The 23,808-nt window shown below is 39.7% G+C and overlaps 1 protein-coding gene across 1 annotated transcript in view; it reads left to right on the forward strand.

Moving 5' to 3' along the window:
• The window catches only part of ca16b (carbonic anhydrase XVI b), a 110,653-nt gene that overhangs the window by 64,990 nt on the left and 21,855 nt on the right, over window positions 1-23,808 (forward strand). The window contains exons 4-8 of the mRNA XM_085457110.1: window positions 3,802-3,950; window positions 12,973-13,068; window positions 15,687-15,753; window positions 18,067-18,224; window positions 19,377-19,569. Of these exons, the coding sequence (XP_085313236.1) occupies window positions 3,802-3,950; window positions 12,973-13,068; window positions 15,687-15,753; window positions 18,067-18,224; window positions 19,377-19,569 (663 nt within the window). The remainder of the gene's footprint in view (window positions 1-3,801; window positions 3,951-12,972; window positions 13,069-15,686; window positions 15,754-18,066; window positions 18,225-19,376; window positions 19,570-23,808) is intronic.

Genomic DNA, 23,808 nt, shown 5'->3' on the forward strand with positions numbered 1-23,808 from the left:
GTGGTAAAGGGCTGTAGAAGCATTAGCATATAACCTCAGCCAGGACAGTGGGAGGGATGATAATCTGCTGTGCCATGGTGTTTCAGATGCTGTGGAAATTTAACACAGCTTAAACTCAACATTACATGATCTTTCTGAGTGTAACAGCGGGCAGATAGTCTGAATTTTTAAGGTGAATCCCAGTAGCTGTGGATGCATGAAAACATAAGAACATTTTTTAACTTCTGAAGATGGGTTGCAGATCTTCCACTCGCACATCAGCCTTTAAGTTACATATTTAAAGTTTCCATTGATGCGTAAGGTTATAATCTGAGCAATCTGTACTTTCCAGTCACTTCATTAGGTTCATTTTCTTCTGTAAGGTCTTTACCTCACAATATAAGGTGCCTTGAGACGACTGTAATTTGGTGCCATATGAATAAAATTGAATTGAATGAATCAGCCAATCACACATCTGCAGCTCAATGCATTTAGGCATGTGGACATGGAGATGATGACCTGCTGAACATTAAACTGTGCAGAATGAGGAAGAAAGGTGATTTAAGTCACTTTAAATTCATCATGGTTGTTGGTGGTAGATGGGGTGGTCTGACTATTTCTAGAGTTTACAGAAAATGGTGCGAAAAAGAGAAAATATCCAGTGAGCGGCAGTTATTGGTTTGAAAATGGCTTGCTGATGCCAGAGGTCAGAGGAGAATGGATGAGCTGCTTCAAGCTGAAAGGACGGTAACAGCAACTCAAATAACCAGTCATAACAACCAGGGTATGCAGAAGAGCGTCTCTGCGAATATGAAACTGAGGCTACAATTTGTACATGCTCACCAAAATTGGACAATAGAAAATAGGAAAAATGTTGATGATGTAACATTTGGATGGTGGGGTCAGAATGCGGCATAAACGACATAAAAGCATGGGATGTTTTCTTGGCACACGTTTCCGGACCCTTGGTACCAACTGAACATGATGTAAACACTTACCTGAGTATTGTTGGTAACTGTGTTCATGACCTTGCATTCAGCAGGATAAAACGGCGTTCACCAAGTTTAAATGATCTCACACTAGTTTCTTGAACATGAACATCACTGTCCACAAATGCCATCCACAATCGCCAGATCTCAATCTGACAGAGCACCTTTGAGATTTGGCGGAACAAAGGATTCATGGATGTGGCTCCAACAAATCTACAGCAACTGTGTCACATGACCTTATTGACAAGTAGTTTGTTAAAAGGTGTAGAATTTCCACATTGAAAATTTTTGATGGGCTGCCCGTGTGAGACTTTTGATACAACCGGCTTTCTTTTTTCTCTCTCTCAAATACCAACATGGTCCATAAGTATCAGTTTTTGAGTATGATATTCTCGATGTTTAAGTAATTTTCTACATAGTTTAACTTTGCATAAAGTTCTCAAGCTGGAAATATTTTTATACTGCTTCATTTTCTGTCTCTTAGGCTTTTGATACTCAGTTCAGAGAACTGAGGCAAAAAAAAAAAATGTCTGTATTGAATACCGCTGTGAGTTAATTACATCCTGCATGAAAACCCTGATAGAAATGGCAGGCTTGTAGGGAATGTGCTAGTTCATTCTGCAATAAAATCACAAGTTCAGATGTAAATTCAAAGAGGTAGCAGCAACATTCAGATGAGCTTCTAGAAATAGATTAACTGATTTTTTTTTTTTTTTTTTTTTTTTTTGGGGGGGGGGGGGGGCAAATTTATAATTGTAGACCTGTTAAAGTCACATCAATGTATGTAAGCTAATTAAATTCTTTTACTTAAATAGTATTGTAATGAACTTATCTAATATAGAACGATTTAAAATGCTACAAAAAGCTTAATTTTCCCCACAAAATGTAATTAAAGTTTGCTTGCAGAAACTGTTTATAATCCTTTGAGAGAGAATGCAATAATGGCTGCTATTAAGAAAAGGCAATGGCATTAAAGCCTTGTGAAAAGCTAACGCATGGAAGAAGCTCACAATGCGAGAGAAGGCTGTTGTGTCTTTTAGCGAGTCATGCAACAACTTAAAGAAACTCTGGCTTTTACTTTTGAAGCGGCGTCTTGGAGTCGATTAGTGGAATGTCGAGGTCAGCGGAGGCGGCCGGTGCAAGCTTTCTCTGAGATGCGTCATTGTGATCATTGCTCATCTGCTCACCACCGAATTCTGCAGATTCATTTATGAATCATTCTATAGAGGCAGAGTTTTTTCTTATTAATCTGCATACACACAATGCTCAATGGAAAAACAAGTTTTTGTTTATTAGCATGGAGTTGACATAGTATTTAGATAATTAATCATAGGGTTGATTTTTTATTTTTTTTTGCTTTAAGTAGCAGTGTTCTTGGAATGATTGTACAAGGTTGGCGGACTTTTCTTTTGCAAGTTTTTCTCATTCTTCTTGGCACAATTGATAAAGCTCAACAATGCTGGAGGGGCAGCATCGATGCACTGCTGTTCTTTCTACAGATGCTTTGGCAGGTTAATGTTTGAGATCTAGCTGGGTACAACTTTTTCTAGAGCTTTCGCTCGGTCCGAGATCACGACTGCTTCTGGAAACGATTTTCACTTAAGATTGCTGCATATATCTTTACTTCCATCCTGATTAGTCTCCCGCTCCTTGCACGATCCTGTCACCACCGTGTTTGACTGTAGGGAATGTATTAATGAGGCGGTGCTCAGTGCCTGGCTTCTTCCGCGCACGTTGGGAGTTCAGTCTACCTTTTAGTGAAGTATGGATTCCTTCTGGCCACTTTACCATTAATGCCTGATTAGCTGAGTGCTGCACTGATGGTTGTTGTTCATTAAGGTTCTCCAGTCTGCACAAAAGAGTTACTGTTGTGTTCCTGTTAGCCTGCAAAACTCGCACTGAGGATGACTGGTGGCTGCAAAACTTGAAGATGATTTGAGGATACAGAGCTCTGTGACACTTTCACTGCTGCAGAAATATGATGTCTTTCTCTAGATCTGTACCTTTTCACAATCCTGTCAAACCTGTGGAGTTCTCCCACCCTCAATTATTTGTTTTCATTCTTATACATCCATTTCATTATGGCACACTGTATAGAGCGGTGTCTACACTTGCTAATTATGTTAAGGAAATTGAAAATTTCATTCTTATATCTTTAATATTTTAAAAATAGTCTCAAAATGTGTTTTTTGTGTAATAAATTTGAAATTGTGGAAAATGTGAAAGGGTCTGAACACTAATAAATGCATTACAGGTCTTACAAAAACAAATCATGACAATTTATGAGCTGACTGTTAGAAAATGTCTCCTGCATCAGTCACTCCCCAAAGGATTAAGATACTTTGAGGTTTTTACATTTCTTATTGCCAGATAATTTAGTTTAGTTTTTAATGAATATATATTTTTTAGTTTAATTATTTCAGAATAAGTCTGCAGTCTACGCAGCTTAGTTAATCCGTTTAATAAATGCAAGTTGTAGAAAAGAATTGTTGAGTTTGGACAGTTCATCCGAGCATTAATCATTAAAGCAAATCACAGCTACTTAGCTACTCTTTGCAAGTTTGATTTGTCACATTGGTCTCGCCACTGAGTTAGTTGTCATTGGGGAAAAAATAAAATAAAAGACAAATCAGGATTCAGGTAATAATAATAGGCACAGAAATTATTTTTCTAACTTTAGACTGCCCATCTGAGCTTCTGTAGACCATGTTCTTTGATGAGTAATCTGCTTTGCCCTGCCTTAACACAAGTGTGCTTATTTTCTTCCCTTGTTTAATTCGATTCTCTTTTTTTTTTTTTTTTTTCTTTCTACCTCTTTTCTTTTTTTCTCCAGTTGCTATACTCCTGAAGGATGAGTACTTTGTAGCAGGGGCTGGACTGCCAGGGCGCTTTAAGGCTGAGAAGATGGAGTTTCACTGGGGCCAGAGTAATGGATCAGCAGGCTCAGAACACAGCATAAATGGCAGAAGGTTCCCTGTAGAGGTAAAATGCCATGTTGCTACCATGCAATCTGATAAATGTGCGATATGGAGTGTTGAAGGTCAACAATGAATGTTGGAGAGAGATTAGTGAATTCAAGTTTATGCTTGAACTATTTTTATAGCATTTTTTTTTTTATCCATAAACACCAGCATCTAAGTCTCTCCCCCCCCCCACCCCCCCCCCCACCCCAATATTTATCCAAATTATTTATGACAAGGATTTGGTGGTAGTTTAAAAAAATTTGCAGGTATTTCTGTCATAAGCCTTTGTACTGAGCTAAGGGAACATATTGATGCACAAAAACATTAGTTTTCAAGTCAAGACACGGTACTAGTTTGAGGCAGATCATTGGATCAAAGTAAATCCTCTTCATATTTTAAAGTAAATTCTGGATCCAAGGAAAATGAGAGACAGTGCATCGTCTTTAGTTTGCATTTATTTAAATGATCTTTTGCTAGCTGCCACATTGCTACAGATTGTCTTCACACGTCTACTAGAAAATAGCCGTATGCCATAATTGGTGAGAAAGTACCCCTGATGATAGAAATCTGTGTCTTGCCTCATTTTGACAGCCTATGACATTTGTAATACAGAAAGGCTTTTTAATAAATTGGGATTATGTTGTTCAAAACACATGGGATTTTATGCGATAGGGAGCGTCTTACGATCGCATTACGGAACTGGCTAAACATGAGAAAACTGACTGGAAGTGGTTCAGTTCCTGTAACATGGCTGTAAAGACTGACGCCCCTCTGAATTATTGATTGTCTCCACGTATTAAAGCACAAATTTCACATTTAATATCATGCATAGATTGAGGTATTAGTGACTTTGAATGCATCATTTATGCCAGCCATTCCTAGTCGCCGTCTAAAATTGGAATTGCAGTTGTGTAATGCTCTTCTTGCAAAGTGGGGTCATAGAATACGGTTTTTACCCCCTCTTATGTCAAATTGTTGATAATTAGTTTAAATTTAGCAGCATATGAAAACAGGAAGTGGCTGTTAGTGAGCCTTTCTGTCCTATCTCCAAACACACAGCTAGAAGCCTCCTGTGTTTGTTTCTTGGCCCTCCTCTTTGGAGCCATCTCTGCAGGCACAGCTTTTGATGCTGAATGGCTGGGTAATTAGATTTATTTTTGCCACATAATTTTGTGTTCAGTGTAGTGTTAAAGGGCACCAGATAATGTACAGCCATTATAAAGCTGTTGTGCATATGGCTCCTTTGATGGTGTGCTACCTAATAAGACTGAAGAATTTACTTTAATAGCCAATTTGAGCAGCTGTTGGAAAACAAAGCATTTCTTTCAGTAATACAATTTATAGATGAGAAATATAGATTTGTAGCTTAGTATTAGGGCTGAACGATATATCGCATTTGCGATAATATCGCGACATGATCAAGTGCAATTTTCTAACCGCAAAGGCTGCGATTATACTGCGATTATATTATACAATTCATGGGCTGCATCCTCCTGAGGCCGCATTTGTAGACCGATTACGTCACAGCGACGCGCCGAAGGCTGTCCAAATTACTACCATATCCCAGAATTCATAGCGCGGCCCAGCCAAACTCCAGTTTCCAGCAATGGCGGCCGCTACTAAGTTTTAAAATTACTCATACTAATCTTTCTGGGTCACAAAATAAACTTTTAACATATTTTCAGGCGAGAAAGTAGTTGTGTAAACATCAAATATCTGCTCGGTTTATCAAGATATCCCATATTTGCAAAAGTGCTTCGACGTTTTCAGAGGCGTCTGCTACCCACCAGCTCGACAGCTAGCCGGGAGCTCGAGGGTTACTGATGCGGCCGAGAACGGCACAACTCCCGGCACATCATTTTCAGATCACCGCGGAGTTTCGCTGCTCGGGTTAAACGTAATATATAAGTCACTTAGACAACCTAAAAATGTTATTGTTGGGCTTTTTTCAGTGTTTTGTTTGTTCGTGAGTAAATCGGTTTGGCTGAGATTAAAGTTATTAGATTAGATAAAATAAAACTTTATTAATCCCCCGGGTGGGTTCCTCCTTGGTTTTCACACAGCTGACTAAACGTCAAACAGAAAACTTATTAAACAGAAGTATGAGACAGTCGAGAATTTACACCAGTGTCTGGTTATATTTTAGATAGCAAGAAGCAGACGGCCGAGTTTATTAAACTCCACCAAGACAGCGGTGACGCGAATCAGAACTAGCCTTCTGATTAGCTAATCAGAAGGCTAGACCGTCCAATTTCACGCCTTTAAATTTTAAAGGCGTGTTTGTGTGTGTGTTTATACAATTGCTATTATGTTTGCACTTTATGTGTAATGTTACTGACTGCAGAGATCAGTAAGATGTGTGTATTTTTTATTTATTAGTTTTATTTATTTAATATTATTTTTTAATTGAATGACTGTCTAGTAGTTCACAGATGTCGAAAAACTGAGTGTGGTAAAGCCACTGATTTTGTTTATGTATATTTCTGCAATCTGCACATTGTACTGACTTTCATTTTAATGTTTACACCAGGGTTCCTTGTCAGCACTTTATGCTCAGATGTTTGTAAGCTAAAAATAAACTATTGTGTATGTTCAAATATACTGTTGTGATTGAAGAAGTTAAATAAAAATGTCAGTCATCAATTCATGCATCACCTCATGTCATCATAACAGAGGTCTGTCTTCCAGGAAAGAACAGTTTAAAATTAATGTAATATAGTATTGGCCATACTATATGATGTATTGCTTGTCTTTGTTTAATAATACAGAAGACAAATACCTTAAATAATCGCATATCGCATCGCAATCGCAATATTGGGGCAAAAAATCGCAATTAGATTATTTTCCATAATCGTTCAGCCCTACTTAGTATACTTTTTTTTTTTATACGCCAAGGTTTTGCGTTGAATCCTCTGTCAAAGAACATGGATTCCAAAGCGAATATGTGTTTCCCTTTATAAATAAGCATAAAGCATACCAGCCTTGGAACCAGTTAAATACACATAAATGATATAATAATTAAGTGGAAAAATTCCAAAGTCATAGAAATATATACATACATACATACAGAGGTTAAAAAAATATTGTTACAGCTGCACAAGATAAACTTCTGCTGTAATGCCAGCACATACATCCATCATCAAACACGCAGAAAATAAAGCTAAACATCTACAATTACTGAATAATTGTCTGCCGACAGTGAAATTGCAAAAATGTGGGTATGGTACTGGCACCCTAGACTGAATGCTCCTTAATGTGTGGCAGCAATCAAGAATGAAACTCTTGCCATTTGCAAAGGACATCTGCTATAGCCTTTATCTCACTAATAAATGAAGGAGTCTCTGTATGTGTGCATGTGGGTCCTTTGTATTTCTCAGCAAATCTTCTTACAGTCTATTTCACACTGCTGGGGATGAAAGGAAGTGGGGTGTTGAATGTAAAGTGGCTGTCAGTTGTTTTCTGTTACCATCTGCATGTGAAGTATTTCAGGAACTTCAGTTAATTGTAGCTTGTACTGATAGATTGCATTATTGAACACTGATAGTCCCAACATTGTAGTGTCTACCATCAGGCATGTAAGGCTATTTAGATTTAAAAACTGTAGCTACATCTAGGGTATGCTTATTAATTAACCTCTGCTGATAGGTGGTGCCACATGTGACTGATGACGCACCACCCAACAGCAGAGGTTAATTAATAAAACTGTAGTCAAAGGAGCTTGTAAAGAAAAGCGTCTGGACTTAAGTTGCTTGAAGACGTTTCACCTCTCATCCGAGAAGCTTCTTCAGTTCTAAGGTGAAATGGTGGGGAGTCCCAGATTTAAACCTAGTGGGAATATCCCCCACAGAGGGACAAAAGGACCCCCTGATGATCCTCTAATCGCCTGAGCCAAGGTGTGAAAATGGGTGTGGGTCCCAATCAGCCAGAGTTTCGGATGAGCTCATTGTGAAACCTGGCCCCACCTTATCATGCAAATTCCTGCTTTTCTTTACAAGCTGCTTTGACTACGATGACCTGGATGACTGAGAACCTTCACAGACATAATAAAACTGTAGAAAAGTTGGGCACGGCAGTAGAAAGGAGGGCTCTCTCATATTTGATTGTGAATGTGATATATGTACACTGTTTGCAATTTTTTTTTTTTTTCCTGAACTCAAATCTTTGTAGCTATCAGCTGTCCTACTTTCTGTTTTCTATTTTATCACTGCAGTGGTTTTATCAGAGCAAGTGTGCTGTCGGCTCATTCAAAAGAAGCTCTCTCTGGATGGGCACTGCAACTTAAATAATGGGTGACCCTCTTCTTGTGCCATGTCTTCTTTGAACAAGCATGTCAAGAACATGTAACCCAGATAGGACTGACTTGGCACAGTATAATGGGGAGTGTGTGTGTGTGTGTGTGTGTGTGTGTGTGTGTGTGTGTTGGGGGGTGTAGGCTCACCAAAAGCCACTCGTAACTACAAATAGTGACCGTATTGTATCAGAATGTGCTGCTCCCGATGACATTTCCTATAGGAAGTACAAAAAGGAATATTCCAGACGTCAGCAAATACATCCATCTGTATAGGAAAAGGAAATGTATGTACAAGGTGCAACACAAAAGCGGCTCTGAGTTGGAGGTCCTTTTTTTTTCTTCCTCTTATCAAACAGTCAGCTGGCATACTGTACATCAGAAATGATAGATTACCTCAGATACCAGAAAGCAAACATGAAATAAAGTGATATGTTTTGAAGGGAAATGAGGTTGTGTAGGATATAGCCCTTAGCCATTTCCTTTTTTTTTCTCCTTTTTTTTTTTAATATGACTTGGCAGAATTTGATGTATTTACGATGATATCAAACCTGACACGATGTGTGCAGCCAATCCCTGCGTGTTACAGCCTATGTATACCGGTAAATGTTTGTGCTTGATGTACCCAGTGATCGTTTATAGCAGAGGCTGGCTTTTGTTGTGTATATGTTTTTGTTCTTCAAGAGTTGAACAGCATGACCTTGGAGGTTGAGCTCCAGGGCTTATTTGTCTCTGCTAAACAGAGACCGTTTTCCAATCTGCTGCTGTCCAATTATCTCTCCACTTTAAATGCGTCACTTTGAGCTCTGACTCACATATAACACTGTGCATAAAGCTTTTGCTTTTTCAGTGTTAAAAAAAGGAGGGGGGGGGGGGGATTTACTGTCCCACCTGCCCAGAAGCTCTAAAGTGTATACAAATGTAGTTCACATGTCCAGAGGGTCGAAACACAAAATTTGAATTCAACGAGCTGTATTATAGAGCAGGTCTGGCTTTGTACCATGGTTATTTTAAAAAAGTAAAGGGGGGAAACAAAACAATGGGCTCCTGAGCTTGACATTAATCTAACCGCGGTCTTTTTCGTGGGAGTGAAGTGGGGAAATCGATAGATGGACCACCTGTTCGCTCAAACAGCGGAGTGAAAAATGAAACTGGAATTTTTTTTCTCCCTCAGGGTACCATAGGGAGATCTTTTCTAATAATATATGAGGGTGTCACCAAGGTTAGATTAATTATACATGGATTACAAATCACACCTTCGAAGGGTATGCGTTTGCACACAGGACTAGGGATGTATGAAAAGTGTTGAGGTGAGTGTACAGTAAGAAAGGGAGAAGTTGAGTAAAGATGAGTGTCCAATGAGCGAAGGGCCACTCCATTAGATATCCTCAGCTCCCTAATAACTACTGGAAAAGATTTAAGGATGGGGCCGGTCCAGATATTGGCTGGCATTATTTATTTAGATTTTGATTAAGATGCCAATTTCCTGAAAAGAAAAGTTTGTTTTTAGTGGTTGGATGTTATAATAAAAGGATCACAGTTAATTGCTTTACAGCAATATATGCGTATTAATAAAAAAAAAAAAAAAAAAGTAACTTACAGTGACTCTAAATGGATCCTACTCTGGTACTCTGTGCTGCAGACAGTGCTGAGATGATCAGAAATAATGCAGTCAGAGCGTGTTTTGCTTAACAATCTCTGATGCAACGTTTCCTTGAGCATATTTTGCTGAATTATCTTCTGGGCCAAGTAAAGCCCCTCAATAGGCCAGAAACAGTCGATAATATTGGCCAGCCGATGTATGCTGAGCCTGAAATCTCAGTGTACTGCACCACTGAGATAACTCAAATAAGCAAAAGATGTTTAAAAGAGGACACACACACACACACACACACACACACACACACACACACACACACACACACACACACACACACACACACACACACACACACACACACAACCAATTACAAAAATTGCAAACAAATCCAGATAGTGTTACAAGAACAAAACTGGTGAAAAGAAATATGGATGTGTGTATATTTATATGTGAATTAAGTTTAGAAATAGAGAGCTAGATAGCTAGCTATAGTATAGATTGTACTGTATGTACTTACTGACACATATATTGTCTTGTTTTGAATAACTCAAGAGACTAACTACACAACACGCGTTCTTACGAAACAAATTCTGACAGGATAGTGTCGGCTCGAATCATTTCCTCCATGGCTGCTGCATTTCGTGAGCATCTTGTTCAGTCTTCTGACTACTCGTATAATAGTAGATTTTTCTACAACGAAGACTACCTTTCAACGCGCATAAACACCAAGCAACACCACAACAAATGTTACTTTAATGGATGGAGATAAAAAGTTAGCCGCTTGCTTAGCATTGGATTCAGTATTGTCGCTGACAGCAGCTTCTCCCCCTCCTGGCTGGTCCCTTCCCTTCTGCTTCACAGCCGAGATGGGTGAGTTAAAGGGGAAAAGCACACACAGTTATATGGCCATTATGAGTTGCATCATTTCATTTGGGTACCTCTACAGGTCCCTCATGTAGTTGTATTTGTCAGTGTGAATACACTTACGCTCACTATTAGCACTGTGTTAAGCATGGAAATGCGCAATTTGAGACACAGCATTAGTTACATAGACTGGATGAGCTTAGCTTCTCTGGCTGAGAAGCTGCTGGTTGCCAAGGTGCTTAATTTTTATAGATGCTTATGAAAAGTTGCACCCAGTTTCTATGATTTATAACCTCAGTAAACATTTTTCTGTTGACTTTATAGTCTAAATCACTATTTTCAGGTCTTATTGACTAAAATTCAATTTATTTTGTATGTCACGGTCATTATTAGAGTCAAACGGGGTGTGCTGGCTCGCTGACTATTTGTCAGTAACAAGTTATGTGAAACGGCGTCATAGTTGACACTTCCATCTTTTAGATACAGTTCACAGATTTCCATCATGTGCTGTCTTTTACTTTGTCTATAAAGTTCTGTCAGTCATTTGTAATGTGAAATACTAAGTTTAATTTAGTTGTTCAGCAGCACCTACTGTGCAAATTAACACTTTATTGACACTTTATTCGTCTTGAAAATGAAATCTCTAGCACTTTGTAGGTGCCCAAGTAAAATGATAACGTAGATGATCATGTGCGATTTGAGTGCAAGAATGGAGAGATTTATCTGTTAATGACAAAATGCTGCGGTAGCACACTTGTTGTAAAGGAAAGAAGAAATGCATTTGTGATACTGTGAATAACATCTAAGCTCCCTCCGCCAACAAACTTATTTCTTGTAGATTTTGTGTCTTGCCTCAATATTTTGCTGTCTTGGGAAATCACGCCAAACATGACTTTGTTTTTCACCTGTGTGCGCCTAAATGGAACTCGGGATTGCAGAACAGCTTTCAGCACTTGTGTTCACAGTCACTTGGTGGCGAAAAAAAAAAGGGTTGCTATAGATGGAGGCTCAGAGTATGTGGACAGCATATCTCTATGCATTACTCATAGCTTAAAGATTGGTCAGACCCCACATCTGCTCCTTTTTCAACGACTTTGAGCGCTATCTGTAAGCGTGGATAAAGCTCACTCTAAAGAGCAGGGATTCTGACAAACCTAAAAACAAAATGTTGTAATTCTGCAATCAAATAATTGAAATTCCTTTACGGTTTTCACTGTGATGGAGAATCCAGTTTTCCAAAGTGTGCTGTTAACAAGAGCAGGTCACATGAGCCAGTCTCTCTGAGTAAATGAAGCCTAAGGGGGTGAGCTTAATTGGGTAAAGTAGTTAATAACATCTGAAGGGTGATGAATGGCCGATGCTCTTTCTTGCTGAGTTCTCAGACAACAAATTAGTTCCATTAAAGGCTGCAGTTAAAGGAACTCTGAAGGAAACTGATTAACTTAAATTATCTGAGTAATTTTGTACCTGGTTAAAGCTGATGGTTAGCATTAATGGATTTATACACTTATTTACTTTGACTTTTTGAATCTGTTGTCAGCACAGCCACGTGTGGTTTGTGGCTTCTCGTAATTTTCCTTTGAAAAGAAAAAAGACGTGCATACCCTTTAATTAAATCAACATCTAGAACCTTTTTCTTATTGCCAATTAACTCGGTTCAGTGACATGAAAGGGTTTTTCAATTTAAAGAGGCTTGAATGTGCAATGATAGACAGCTCCAATTGCTACTTTTAGAATCATTTGCTGATTCTGGTCAGCATTACGGTTATGTCTACTTTGAAATATGGAAAGAAGAGGGTTTTTTTTTTTTTTTTTCTTTTTAATTGAAAACCCAAGGCATGGTACATGCTATATATGGTGTATTCTCTGTATGCTGGTTTTCCATTACAACCCACACGCCCAAAGCTTTGTTTTGAAATCCGAAGCGGTGTTTTTGGGTGATTTAAGGTAATTTAAGCAGTGATCAGAAGAATGCCATTCTGTTAGATCTCAGCACAAGGGGGATCACGTTCCTCCAGCTTTTCCACTCTGCTTGTGACTGTCTGTTAGGACAGTCACCCTGAGGAATGGGATGCTGTATTTCTCTAACATCCTCCAGGAGTGGCAGCACACAAAAAGGAATGACACAGATTATGGGAGATTTATAGGAGTGATAAATACACCCTCTTTTATGCCCCTCAAAACAGCTTTTCATCAGCTCCTCAGCAGTGTGTCCAAGTGATTGATGACAGGACTGTTCGCTCTCCTTGTCCACTCCTTAAGCTGTTTATGCTCTGTTTCCCACCCCAGATGCAGATCTACCTTTACAATCCGGATGACTTTGACAGCCTCAGTGCTGCCATTAAGGAAAGACGCATCGTTGCTGCCATGGCCATCTTCTTCGAGGTAAAGTATCAGCAGAGTTGGAGTTTGAGGTGCACAAGAAAATCCAACAATGCACTGCAGCACTTGTCTTTTGGACTGGGCAACCATTTAGGTCCAGACTAAATACCCAATTGATGACCTACCATGAAATTTAATACACATTCAAGTTCCTCTCAGCTGAACTGTGATGGATGGCATCATTGGGGTTTTATGAGCAGATATCAGTAAAAGTTACTGACATTACTATCAGCCTTATGAGTGTGCATCCTTCATAGCACAGCTTAGTTTCCTCATCGGAGGTCTCAGAAGAGTAAAACCTCGTTGTAGTAGCTCTGGGTGTAGTTGCTGGAAATATTGATGGAAAATATCCTTTTTCACTGTTGTATGAAATGACTTACTGCCAGCTGTAAGAGATCATTTACAAAACCAAGGAGATGAGGGAATAAATGGAATAGATAAAAGGAAGCTGCCTGTAGGAGTCAGGAGGATTAAAACGGGGCATTGGAACTATGGATTTAACATTGGGATTGTTTTTGGTCCAATTTTGAGAAAGGTAATCATATAAATTTTTCAAGTCCGTAAATGATAAATATTTATTAGGAATGATCTTTGGCACCTGCGTTGCGATAGGAAATTTCCTCTCCAGCTGGTTGCTGATTGCATTTCTTGTTCTGTGGCACACAGCAGATTGTTTGCTGAGATACTACAAATTGTCCCCTGAAGATCTGAGCACGTAAGCTCTTAATGGGCAACAATGGTCCTAATTTCTATTAGGTGTGCAAACACCTCCAAGATTTAAGCAGCAGCACTGAGAACTCTGCGGTTTCTATCTCTGTTAGACTAATTTCTATTAGCAACAACTTTACAGTTGGTGGCAGCTGATGTATATCTGCTAACCTTCACCTTAATAGTTTATAGAAAAGATTCTGTTCTTCGACTGAGGTAGGCTGGAATCGGGACACAGGTGTTTGCAATGTAGGTCTGCTCTTAGACAATGATGAACCGCGTGTGCACGAGGACCTAAATGGCTCCGCTGGGTCCTGACAGCCCTATTGCTTACTGCAATTAGCACCACCATACACAATTTGTTGGAAAAACAGTTTACAGTGTGAAGGTTTTTAAGCGGGCATGCACACACTGGCTCAGATTTACTATTTCTAATCAATGAAAAGTATTCTTCCTCTGCTCCCCAAAGGCCTATTAATGGCCTCTAAGGTGTGCATATTATCCACATTCAGCATTCGGCTCCAAACAATTACTCTCCTCTGACTGACCTGAATTAATGTCGAGCAAGGTATTATTGGTCCCCGCATCCCAACACTGTTTTTGTCCAGTCTTGTCTCTTAAGTGGGACGTTGGGAATATTTAAAAGCGTTGGACTGAGCAATATTGCTCATCTTTTGTCATTTCAAACAATGAACTGCCAGCCCAACAGATAAAGAAGGCATCATCACCAGTCCTCTGGAGACGGCACAGGAGGAGGACGGCTGTGGTCATTAAAACATTTTAAATCATCTGGAAAAAAAGAAATTCAGATGTGGATTTTTCAAAAATCGGAAAAAGTTTCAGAAAGTGTCTCCCTGAATGTTGCTCAGTGAACATCACAATGTTCATCTCTAGTTTTCTTTTTCCCATTTTCCCCCTTTTGTGTGTGATCTACATTCTAGGTCACAGGCCACACATGGATACTACCCGTAGATCTGCAAAGACCAGAAAATGTGCATTTGTTTGGAAAAATATTTGGCATTTAGGAAAATGGATGAGACAGCTCTCTCAGACAGAATTTATCAGTATACTCTGCGGCTCGACTGTAAAAGCACCGAGTCCTCGGCAAACCTGTGCCTCAGCAGACAGATATTGAGTTATTTTTGCCACCATTTCGTTCTATTGAGTTTCGTAGCATTAGGAAACACACTCGTGAGCTCATTCTCCCTACCTTCATCTGTAAAATGTACACTATTAAAAATGATTTTCATGCATCTACATCATAATGAAAATCCTATCAGATGAGCAAAGACATTTGATATGAAGTCACTCTATCAGACCTGTGCTGTGAATAGTTTTTAATTAGAAAAGTTCAATCCAAAGAACCTTAGTAACAGACGTATGAAACTTTGTTGAAAGCATGTTTTGTAGCTGAGATTTAATTTAGTTTGCTTTAAATCACGTTTGCAGCAGATGTGACTGTCTTTTAAAGTAGTGCAGGTTTTACTGTACATACAGTATCACAGCTAAAAAGGCGAACGCAGTCTTTGAAATGATCAGATATGTTTAGTGTCTTTTATAACAATCAAAGCATCAAAAGCAGGTTAACATACTAAAGGCAGAGCAGGAATTGGAGACGTAGTTTATGGTTATGTTGGCGAGTGGGTACTGCACATAAACATAAAGGTTATTTTGTAACACATTTTTAAAACTGTGTGATGATAGGTTCAGATTTTTGGTGGTTATTTTCCAAGTAAACCAGAACAATCAAACCCCGAAACAAAAACCATTACAAGAAGCAGAATGGAAAAAGATGGCTTCTGGTGCTGCAGTTTAGTCCGCTGATGTCGATTGTCTTTTGGTATTTTATTTGGATTATTATAGAAGTCTGTTAATCCCTTTTCTAATCCTTTGTCTCTGGATGTTTCCTGCAGCTGGGGCAAAAAGACAACCCAGCTGTGGACCCCATCATCCAGGGATTGAAGGGAGTCGTGCATCATGGTAAGTAACGGGCACGTAACCCCTGACACACTCTACTTTCCGTAGAAGAATAGTTTTCATGCCGTTGAGTGCTCGTCATTCTTTGTTGAGCTGCGATGCTTTTATTTGTTTATTTCATATAGTTTTAACTTTAATTCCATAATCTCTCAATCTCGCAAAAAAACATTACATTTGGGGAAATAAAGTTCTAATGGGATCTTCGAAAAGCAATTGACCCTTACAAAATCCCTCTGATGTTTTCGTAATAGATGTTTTGATTTATCCGCAGAGGTAAAATCCTTTTGCCATTGCAGATATGGTGCCGTTCCTCCTCCTCCAGGAACAAAAGGTCAACGCTCTTGCATTCAGCTGCTTAAGCACTATTATTTTAAAAATTCCAAATGAGTCTAAACACAAGCTATGAGCAGAGTTTAACTTCAAAAGGAGATAAAATTTGTAAGATCCCGCCTCTGCCGTGCTACTGTGGCTCCACAGTAGGAGACCTCCAAGGAGCTTCACTCACAGAGAAAGAACTATTAATTACATCTCAGCCTTAATTAGACAACCCTTTGTTTTAGTCGGGCTCAAATGTAAATCTATGAGCTCTCATGGACTGCAGCTCCTGCATAGGCTTATATTCATATTTAAGCTATTAATGTCTTGTGTTTTGTGCTATGGCACAATTCTTCATGGCATATTGTTTTAAATTACTGCTGCTGGGCCGGCGTCACAGGATTCATGGCTTATGCAGTCTATAAGCATATGTTTTATCACGAGTGTGTAATCCTTTACTACAGATGAGGGCACAACAGCTCTGTTTACACGGACACGTTTGACTTGTTTTACAGCCTGCAGCTGACGGTCTTTTTGTGACCATAATCGTAAACAGACAAGGACATGTAAGAGTATGAGGATATATAGAAGCGCAGCATAATTGCTCTTCACTCACGCTGGATTTGAAAGACCAGCGCTGGGCTTCACTGAATCGATTCTAATTATAATTCAACAACCTCAACTTTCTGGAGATAGGCGTTTCGATGTTTTGCATTGTGGGCTAGCGAGGTTATGACATTTGGCATTCACGTTGGAGGGGAAAAAAATATTAGCGGTTTTCTTTTTGCTAAAGATAAATGTATAAGGGTAAAAATTTGACCATAGCAAACCACTGGAGGCTACAGGAACACATGGAATTTGGCCTCAGAACCAGGAAAGGGGTCACTTTGTTTTGGCAAATTTTAAATAACTATATTCTGATTAGCCTTAAACCAGGATAACGTGTGTGCGTGTGGTTATTTTCCAAAGATGTAGTTAAGCTCCCTTTTTCTTTTGTTATATAACCTCGATAAAGACAGATTATCAAACATGTTGCATATACTTGATTATTTTGAGTCTCCAAGTGCCTGGACTGCACAGATGTCCGTGCTTGCACCACATTATTTCATTTCCTGACTGAAAGAGAGCCTGGTGTGGGTGTGGTGGTTTTTGGCCTGTCTTCCTCCGTGCCTTCTCCCCTGTTAGGATGCTTGGTTTTTCAACTAGCTCGTTATCCCGCAGTCATCCATCCATCAACATCTCGGTGGCCCATGAGCGATAGGGCACGTACACTGTCTGAAGACGGAGAGAGGAAAGGCTGTGCGCGCTGAATTTCAGTCGGGGTAGAGATGAGGCATCGGGGGCGAAGCTTCCCGTACCTCACCAGCCTGAATATAAACCACACCCTAAACCCATGAGCTACGAGAGATTATATCTGAATTAAGTTTGGCTTTATGTTGATATTTGTCATCATAATTCAAGGAGAAAAAAACAATCAAACCGACTTGCATAATCCACTTTACATAATCGCAGGACATATAGGAATTTTCCTCTAAAAGATGCTTCTGCTTTTTTTTTTTTTGTTGTTGAGTGTTTTTTTTTTTCTGCACAGCTTTACCTGATTCTGATCAGAGGACTGAAGAGATCCAGCAATCATTATGATCTGTCGTAATTCCAATGGCCCATGCCACAGTTGCTGCACAGAGCAGAGCATGCTACCATCCAGCCACAGATCAGCTGTCAGAGCTGGCCATTTTATCACACTCCTCTCCCTTTGCTCTTCTCTCAGTCCATCTGAGTACAGAGATCTGGCCATAGTGATAACAAGTGGTGAGGCTTTTAACTACTGCCATTCCACTCGTGGAGGTTTCAGGAAAGCAGTAATTATGCCACACCGGGAATGAAATGAAACAACCTTGTTAATGTTGGTGTAATTGTAACTTGACACATTAAGGGTTTTAGTGCGCCGAGCGATATGCTTTACAGCGCTGTGTATTGACAGGTTTTGATCTCTTTACACAGAAAAGGAGACCTACCTCAGGTCGTTCGTCTTGAGGGATCTGCTGCCATCGTCGGTGGACAGTTATTACAGATACACCGGCTCTCTGACCACTCCGCCCTGCAGCAAGGTAGTGGAGTGGATCATCTTCTCCAGGCCTGTGTATCTGTCCCACTCACAGGTGCGTCAAGTTCACATACGCGCACGCACACACACACACTTGTCCATACAGCTCTATTCTCCACGCACAGTCAGATCCCATTTGCGCACAGTCAGTGGATCGCTTGCTGTCCCACGGTGTCAGTGCACAAGCAATTTTTCCCCTCATCTGCCTCCCCTCCTTATTCCCTTTTCCTTCGTTCCTCTCCAACTCCTCTGCATATGAAACCATCACTGCCTATATAGTGGATGATTAAGCAGGAAGGGAGAGCCAATTACTGGCATTTGAATGATAGTAAGTGTGAGATAGCACCTATGCATATATTGTGCTGTTAGTGTGAGACATTGACTAAAGACTCCTAAATGGAATACTGCTCTGTGTGGAAGCTGGCTATCATATTATTAAAGTTGTTCAGGTTCATCAATTTAAATTCTCATTTACCTGAAGTAAAGGTTTGACACGTGTAATGAAAAAAAATGCCTTTAAACTATTCATTTATGTGCTTTACAGCATCTTGCCTCCCATGGTTTTTGCTGTTTTGATTTGAGAGATAATATATGCCAAGCCATGCCCAGTGCTTTCTGCTGATCCCATACACAGTCCTTTGCTGCATCTTTTATACAAACAATTCTTAGGTTACCCAGCTGCATATCCTCTAGAGAATTCTGTGCTGTAGAAATTTGCAAGGCTCAGTGGAATTTCCATCATCTTGCAAGAGGACAAATCTTTTGTTCAGAAATGACTTCTCCTGCAAGAATATTGACCCACCTTTACAATGTTTGTGACGCTCACAGATAGTCTTTTATGAACCTGTAATTCATTTCTCCAAGCACGCATAGGACACATTGATTCCACAGTATCTGTAATGTGTAGTCATTACAGCACACTGCAGGAGATCATTCATGGCAATCAATGGCCACAAATTTGCCCCATTGAGAAGTTACAGCCCAGCATGCAGCCCAGGGTGATGATTGAAGTCTGTGTCTACTGGTGCCTGTGGTGTGAATGTTACTTGCAAATGCTGTACTCCAGTTGTGAAGAGTCAGCTACTGGCATGCAGCTCCAAATGCAGTTCTGCATGATATATTGAAAGCGCGTGGACAGACGCGTATACATATGCACAATAGCACTTGAATTTGCCTCAATAGCTATTCTTTGTTTCTTTCTATCCAGCTGGAGGCTTTCTACTCCATCTTTACAACAGAGCAACAGGACCACGTCAAGTCTGTCGAGTACCTGAGGAACAACTTCAGGCCCCTGCAGGACCTGGGCAATCGCAAAGTTTTTAAGTCGGCTGTAGAAAATGCATGGCAGAGGGATTTGACAGAGATCCTGGGAAGCCCTCATAGCACCGAGGCTTCAAAAGGTAAGCTTTGTTTTCTCTATGATTTTTAGATTTTTCTCAGCTGCAGCACTACTATAAAAGGATTTGCGTAATCCACGGAGCTCCCATAATTACAATTATTACTTACTTTTTCAGCGGGGAATAGTTGCTTGAATTGGTAGCTAATATTGCAGCGTGGATTAATGTTGTAAATGCACACTGTGCAGAATAGTGTTGACATTAAGCCAATGTTGCATGGACCAAGATCTGTGATAGAAACAGTCTTACAAGTCATACAAGTAAAAAACTGAAAAGCAGGAAAATGCTTAGAAAGGGCAAACTAAATATAAGTACTTCTATCAGGGTTTTAAATATGATGATGGGATTTTATGCTTTTTTTTTTTTTTAAATGGGAGATGAGTGTTTAAACTATCTCGGTGGGTTAATTTCAATCACAGTCTACCTAAATATATACTGGCAAGATAAGTGGGCATTAATCTAAACCTGTTCATTTTATACTCGATTGGCTCAGTAAATGTTAACATGCTAATGAAAAACACTTAATTTTCAGATTTTTAAGAACTGAGTCCGTTCACTATGCAATATGGGCCCTAATTTTTGTGTGTGTGTGTGTGTGTGTGTGTGTGTGTGTGTGTGTGTGTGTGTGTGTGTGTGTGTGTGTGTGTGTGTGTGTGTGTGTGTGTGTGTGTGTGTGTGTGTGTGTGTGTGTGTGTGTGTGTGTGTGTGCACACATTGGAAACCAAGTCACAAACTACCCAGCTACATAATGATTTCGACTTAAAGTCTAACAATCCTGTGTGCCTGGGCGTGTGTGAAACTGTCTATACTGATCGACATTATTAAATGAAATGTGCAAAGAGGGCAGCAGACTCGGTGCATACATGTAAATAAAATAATATGAATAAAGTGCTTTATTTAAATTAGTTTATGCATTGTTTGGATTTTGTTCCTAGATTCTAATGGATAAAAGAGTTTGTTAGCTGGCAAGTGTTGATTTTTGCCAACTTGAAATTATAGAGGCAGATTTTATTTGCTGTATCTAACTAGCTAATCAGGCTAACATTAGCATCGTTAGAATTTAGAGAACATGAATCCTGGGAGATCAGGAACTAATCAGAGGGGAAAAAAATATTTTTCAGCTGCTATTTTATGCACAAGGTGTTGCCATAGCGCGTGGCGCTGCATGTCTGATTTGGCATATGCCGGATGCGCTTCCTTACACAACCCCCAAAAGGATTTGTCTCTTCTCTCGGGATCAAACTGGTGATCTTTTGTTTGTTAGTCAAATATCTAAACCGCTACACTATGAAGCCATAGGGAACCAATCATAGATCTCGGCTAAAATCAGTCTCTCAGTAAAGGGACAATTTTATTGTGTTTTTTTTGGGGTTTTTTCTCGTATTTTGTTAGATAAAAGTCGAACAGAGGAGAAATCAGTAGTTTAATGTAATAATTCCAATTTCAGGAGCTTTTTGGGTAAAACTTGGCACATTTGATTCTCTCACTGATACAACTGATTCTTCAAAGCACATATTAATACCAGGCACGGACCTCATGCAGTGCTTGATCAGAGTATCTTTGTTTGTCTTTCTCTTTTATGTGTGCATCTTGCCGTGCTGGCTTTAACCGAACAGTACAGGAACTATGGAGACTAATGAGAAAGGCTGCTGCTCCTTAAAGTGGTGTTGTTGGTGTCTGGCAGGGAGAATTGATTGGGAATGCTTGTGATGAAGTTGGAGCACTCTAACGGGGCCGATCAGCAATCATCATTAATATGTGGTACAGCTAAAATAGACCCATACAAATTAAGTTGTGAAATTGCTTTTGTGGCATTATGTCAGTAGGCAGAATGAATGGGAACCAGTGTCTTTTAATTTTTTGTTTACCCCTCCCTCGTCTTTTTATTTATTTATTTATTTTCTGTTTTGCAAAGTCTAATCTGCATTTTTATCAAAGAATATTTTTGTGCAAGAATGTATAGGCGAATGGAGGTTTAAACACTGTCAATCTCATCTGCAAGGATGACATCTGTCAAGGTTGTGCAACGGGGCCTGTTTGTCCGCGCACAATAAATGATGGCTTTGCTTGTAAATGGCGTATGAGAGCCAGGGCCGCGCCTTCACTGAATGCTCCACCGCTGTGGCTTTTATGGCAACGGAATTTGTTTGGCCATTACAAATGCAGAGCTAACCTTTCAGATGCAAAATAGAGATTGCAGATTAGTTTGTGGTGGTGCACTGTCATTGTTTGTCCAGTAATAATGCCAAGATATATAGGGCACTATTTATTTTATCTTTGGTGTGTCTTTGCATGTGTAAAAAAAACAACAAAAAAACCCCCCAGCTCTGCCAAAGCCATACCCTCCATTTAAAATTTAATTAATTGAGACAATGGTGATAATGCTTTTTATATGTCTTATCAGATTGCTGTGTTCATTATATTCTCAGGTTAGGGAACTGATAATATGTTTCGAAACTGTAGAAAATGACAGCGACAGTTTCCAAGAACCCACAATGATGCTTTAAACTTTCTTGTGTTGTCACTTACAGCACAGAACTGAAAAGTAATGAATGTATAAAGATATAAAGTGGAGAAAGGCTGCCATGTCCTTGTTCCGGAACAATTATAACCGAAGAATGTTTGGCATTTTACTCCTACAGTAGGCAGTTACTCGATTTTCACCCAGTCAGCCTTTCATTTTAATTAAAGGAGCATTAGTCTTAAAAAAAATCAGTAGGTGTTAAGATTATGGTTAAAGCTATAGACAGTGAGCATTACCGTTAAATGATTATTGTAGTTACTGCGTTGGTTTTTGGTGGTTGAGATGACTCGCATTACTCAGCTCGCCTGCAGAGTTCACAATGAATAGTTTTGTCCCCCCCCCTCATTGTGTTTAGAGTAAAATCCTTGTCTCCTCGATCATTCAATGCTGCAAACAGCTTCTTTTAAAAAAATACTGTAAAGGCTTTAGAAGTGAGACGCTTTGGAACTGCTGTTTGTTGACAACCGTCGATTCATCACCGCTCGGTAGACAGTGCCGGGAGAAAGATTCATGCTCTGTGCTGAGTGGTGTTGTAGACCGAGGTGGAACCTCTATGAAACACGAATTTTGAAGGTTACAGCGTTTAAAAGAATTCCTCCACTTTTAAAACAGTATGTACATTTTATTGTCAGCTTAAGGTTTTGTTTCCACTCGATCCTGCTCTGCGCCGGTTTTTACCAAGTGCAACTTTCACAAAACGAACACGTGCACATCTAAGTTTGAAATCAGTGCCTGGGTCGCAGCGTTTGCTCATAACTTGACTACATTTAAGAAAAGGTTGCTCAGATGACACATTTTTAGGAGAAGAATCTTTTTTTCTTTTTTTTTTTAAGTTTTCTTTGCAATATGCAGAACGGGAGAAGCTGAGATGGTTACTAATACGTGCGTGCTGATTGTTAAAAGGATGATGATTGCCATGACAGAAGTGATGCAGGCAGTAAAACCGCAGTGACATCTTCAGCTGCTATTAAATTATCATTGTTGAGGTTGACAACACACATCCGACAGGTTTATAATACATTTCGCACCTGTCACATCTAATCAACACCCCGAGATTTTCTTCCTTTTGTTTTTTCCCCCGTGTTCTCTTGACTGATTTCTTTCCACCCTGTCTCCCTTTTCTCCCTTTCACATATCGTGGTGCATCATTTGTGTCATAGCTTCAGTGTGCAAATGGAGAAAACTGTGGTGACAATTTCAATTTGGCAGAAACTCTGAGAGCACATAATCATTTGACACTATTTCCTGACTGCTGTTGCCCTGATCTGCTGAGAAGCATGTCCAGATTGTCCCTTACCCATACTGATGGAGCCCTGTGTAAATATCCTTGCTGCAGCCTGCACTGCCACCTTGAGGACGATTTACAGATTATCTTTTGTCTCCTTTGTGCGTAGTGTTTAATCTGACAAATTGGGTATGGGCATGTTGCTGCTAGATAATCTGTACCACATGCCCGCCACGCGGCGCTTGGTTCTTTTATATTTTGCCTGTGCTTTTTTTTTTCCCCCTTCTTCTTTTTTTTGGCATGAAAAAGGCACAACGCGTCCAGATTGACAATCTGCACACGCCGGAGGTTGTGCGTGACCCAACTGAAGCCTTCAGGAGTATTTTTGTTATTGAGTTACTTTAGCTTTGTGCACTTCTGGGTGTTTCTCAAGTGGAAATGGCTTTGAGTCAAAGCAAGCGGGATTTTGTAATAAGCCCGTTAAAAGGCAACC

Source organism: Copadichromis virginalis, linkage group LG5 (genome assembly GCF_057382275.1).
Source record: "Copadichromis virginalis isolate Kocher_CV1m ecotype Utaka linkage group LG5, C_Virginalis_male_GT1.1, whole genome shotgun sequence".
Classification (NCBI taxonomy): Eukaryota; Metazoa; Chordata; class Actinopteri; order Cichliformes; family Cichlidae; genus Copadichromis; species Copadichromis virginalis.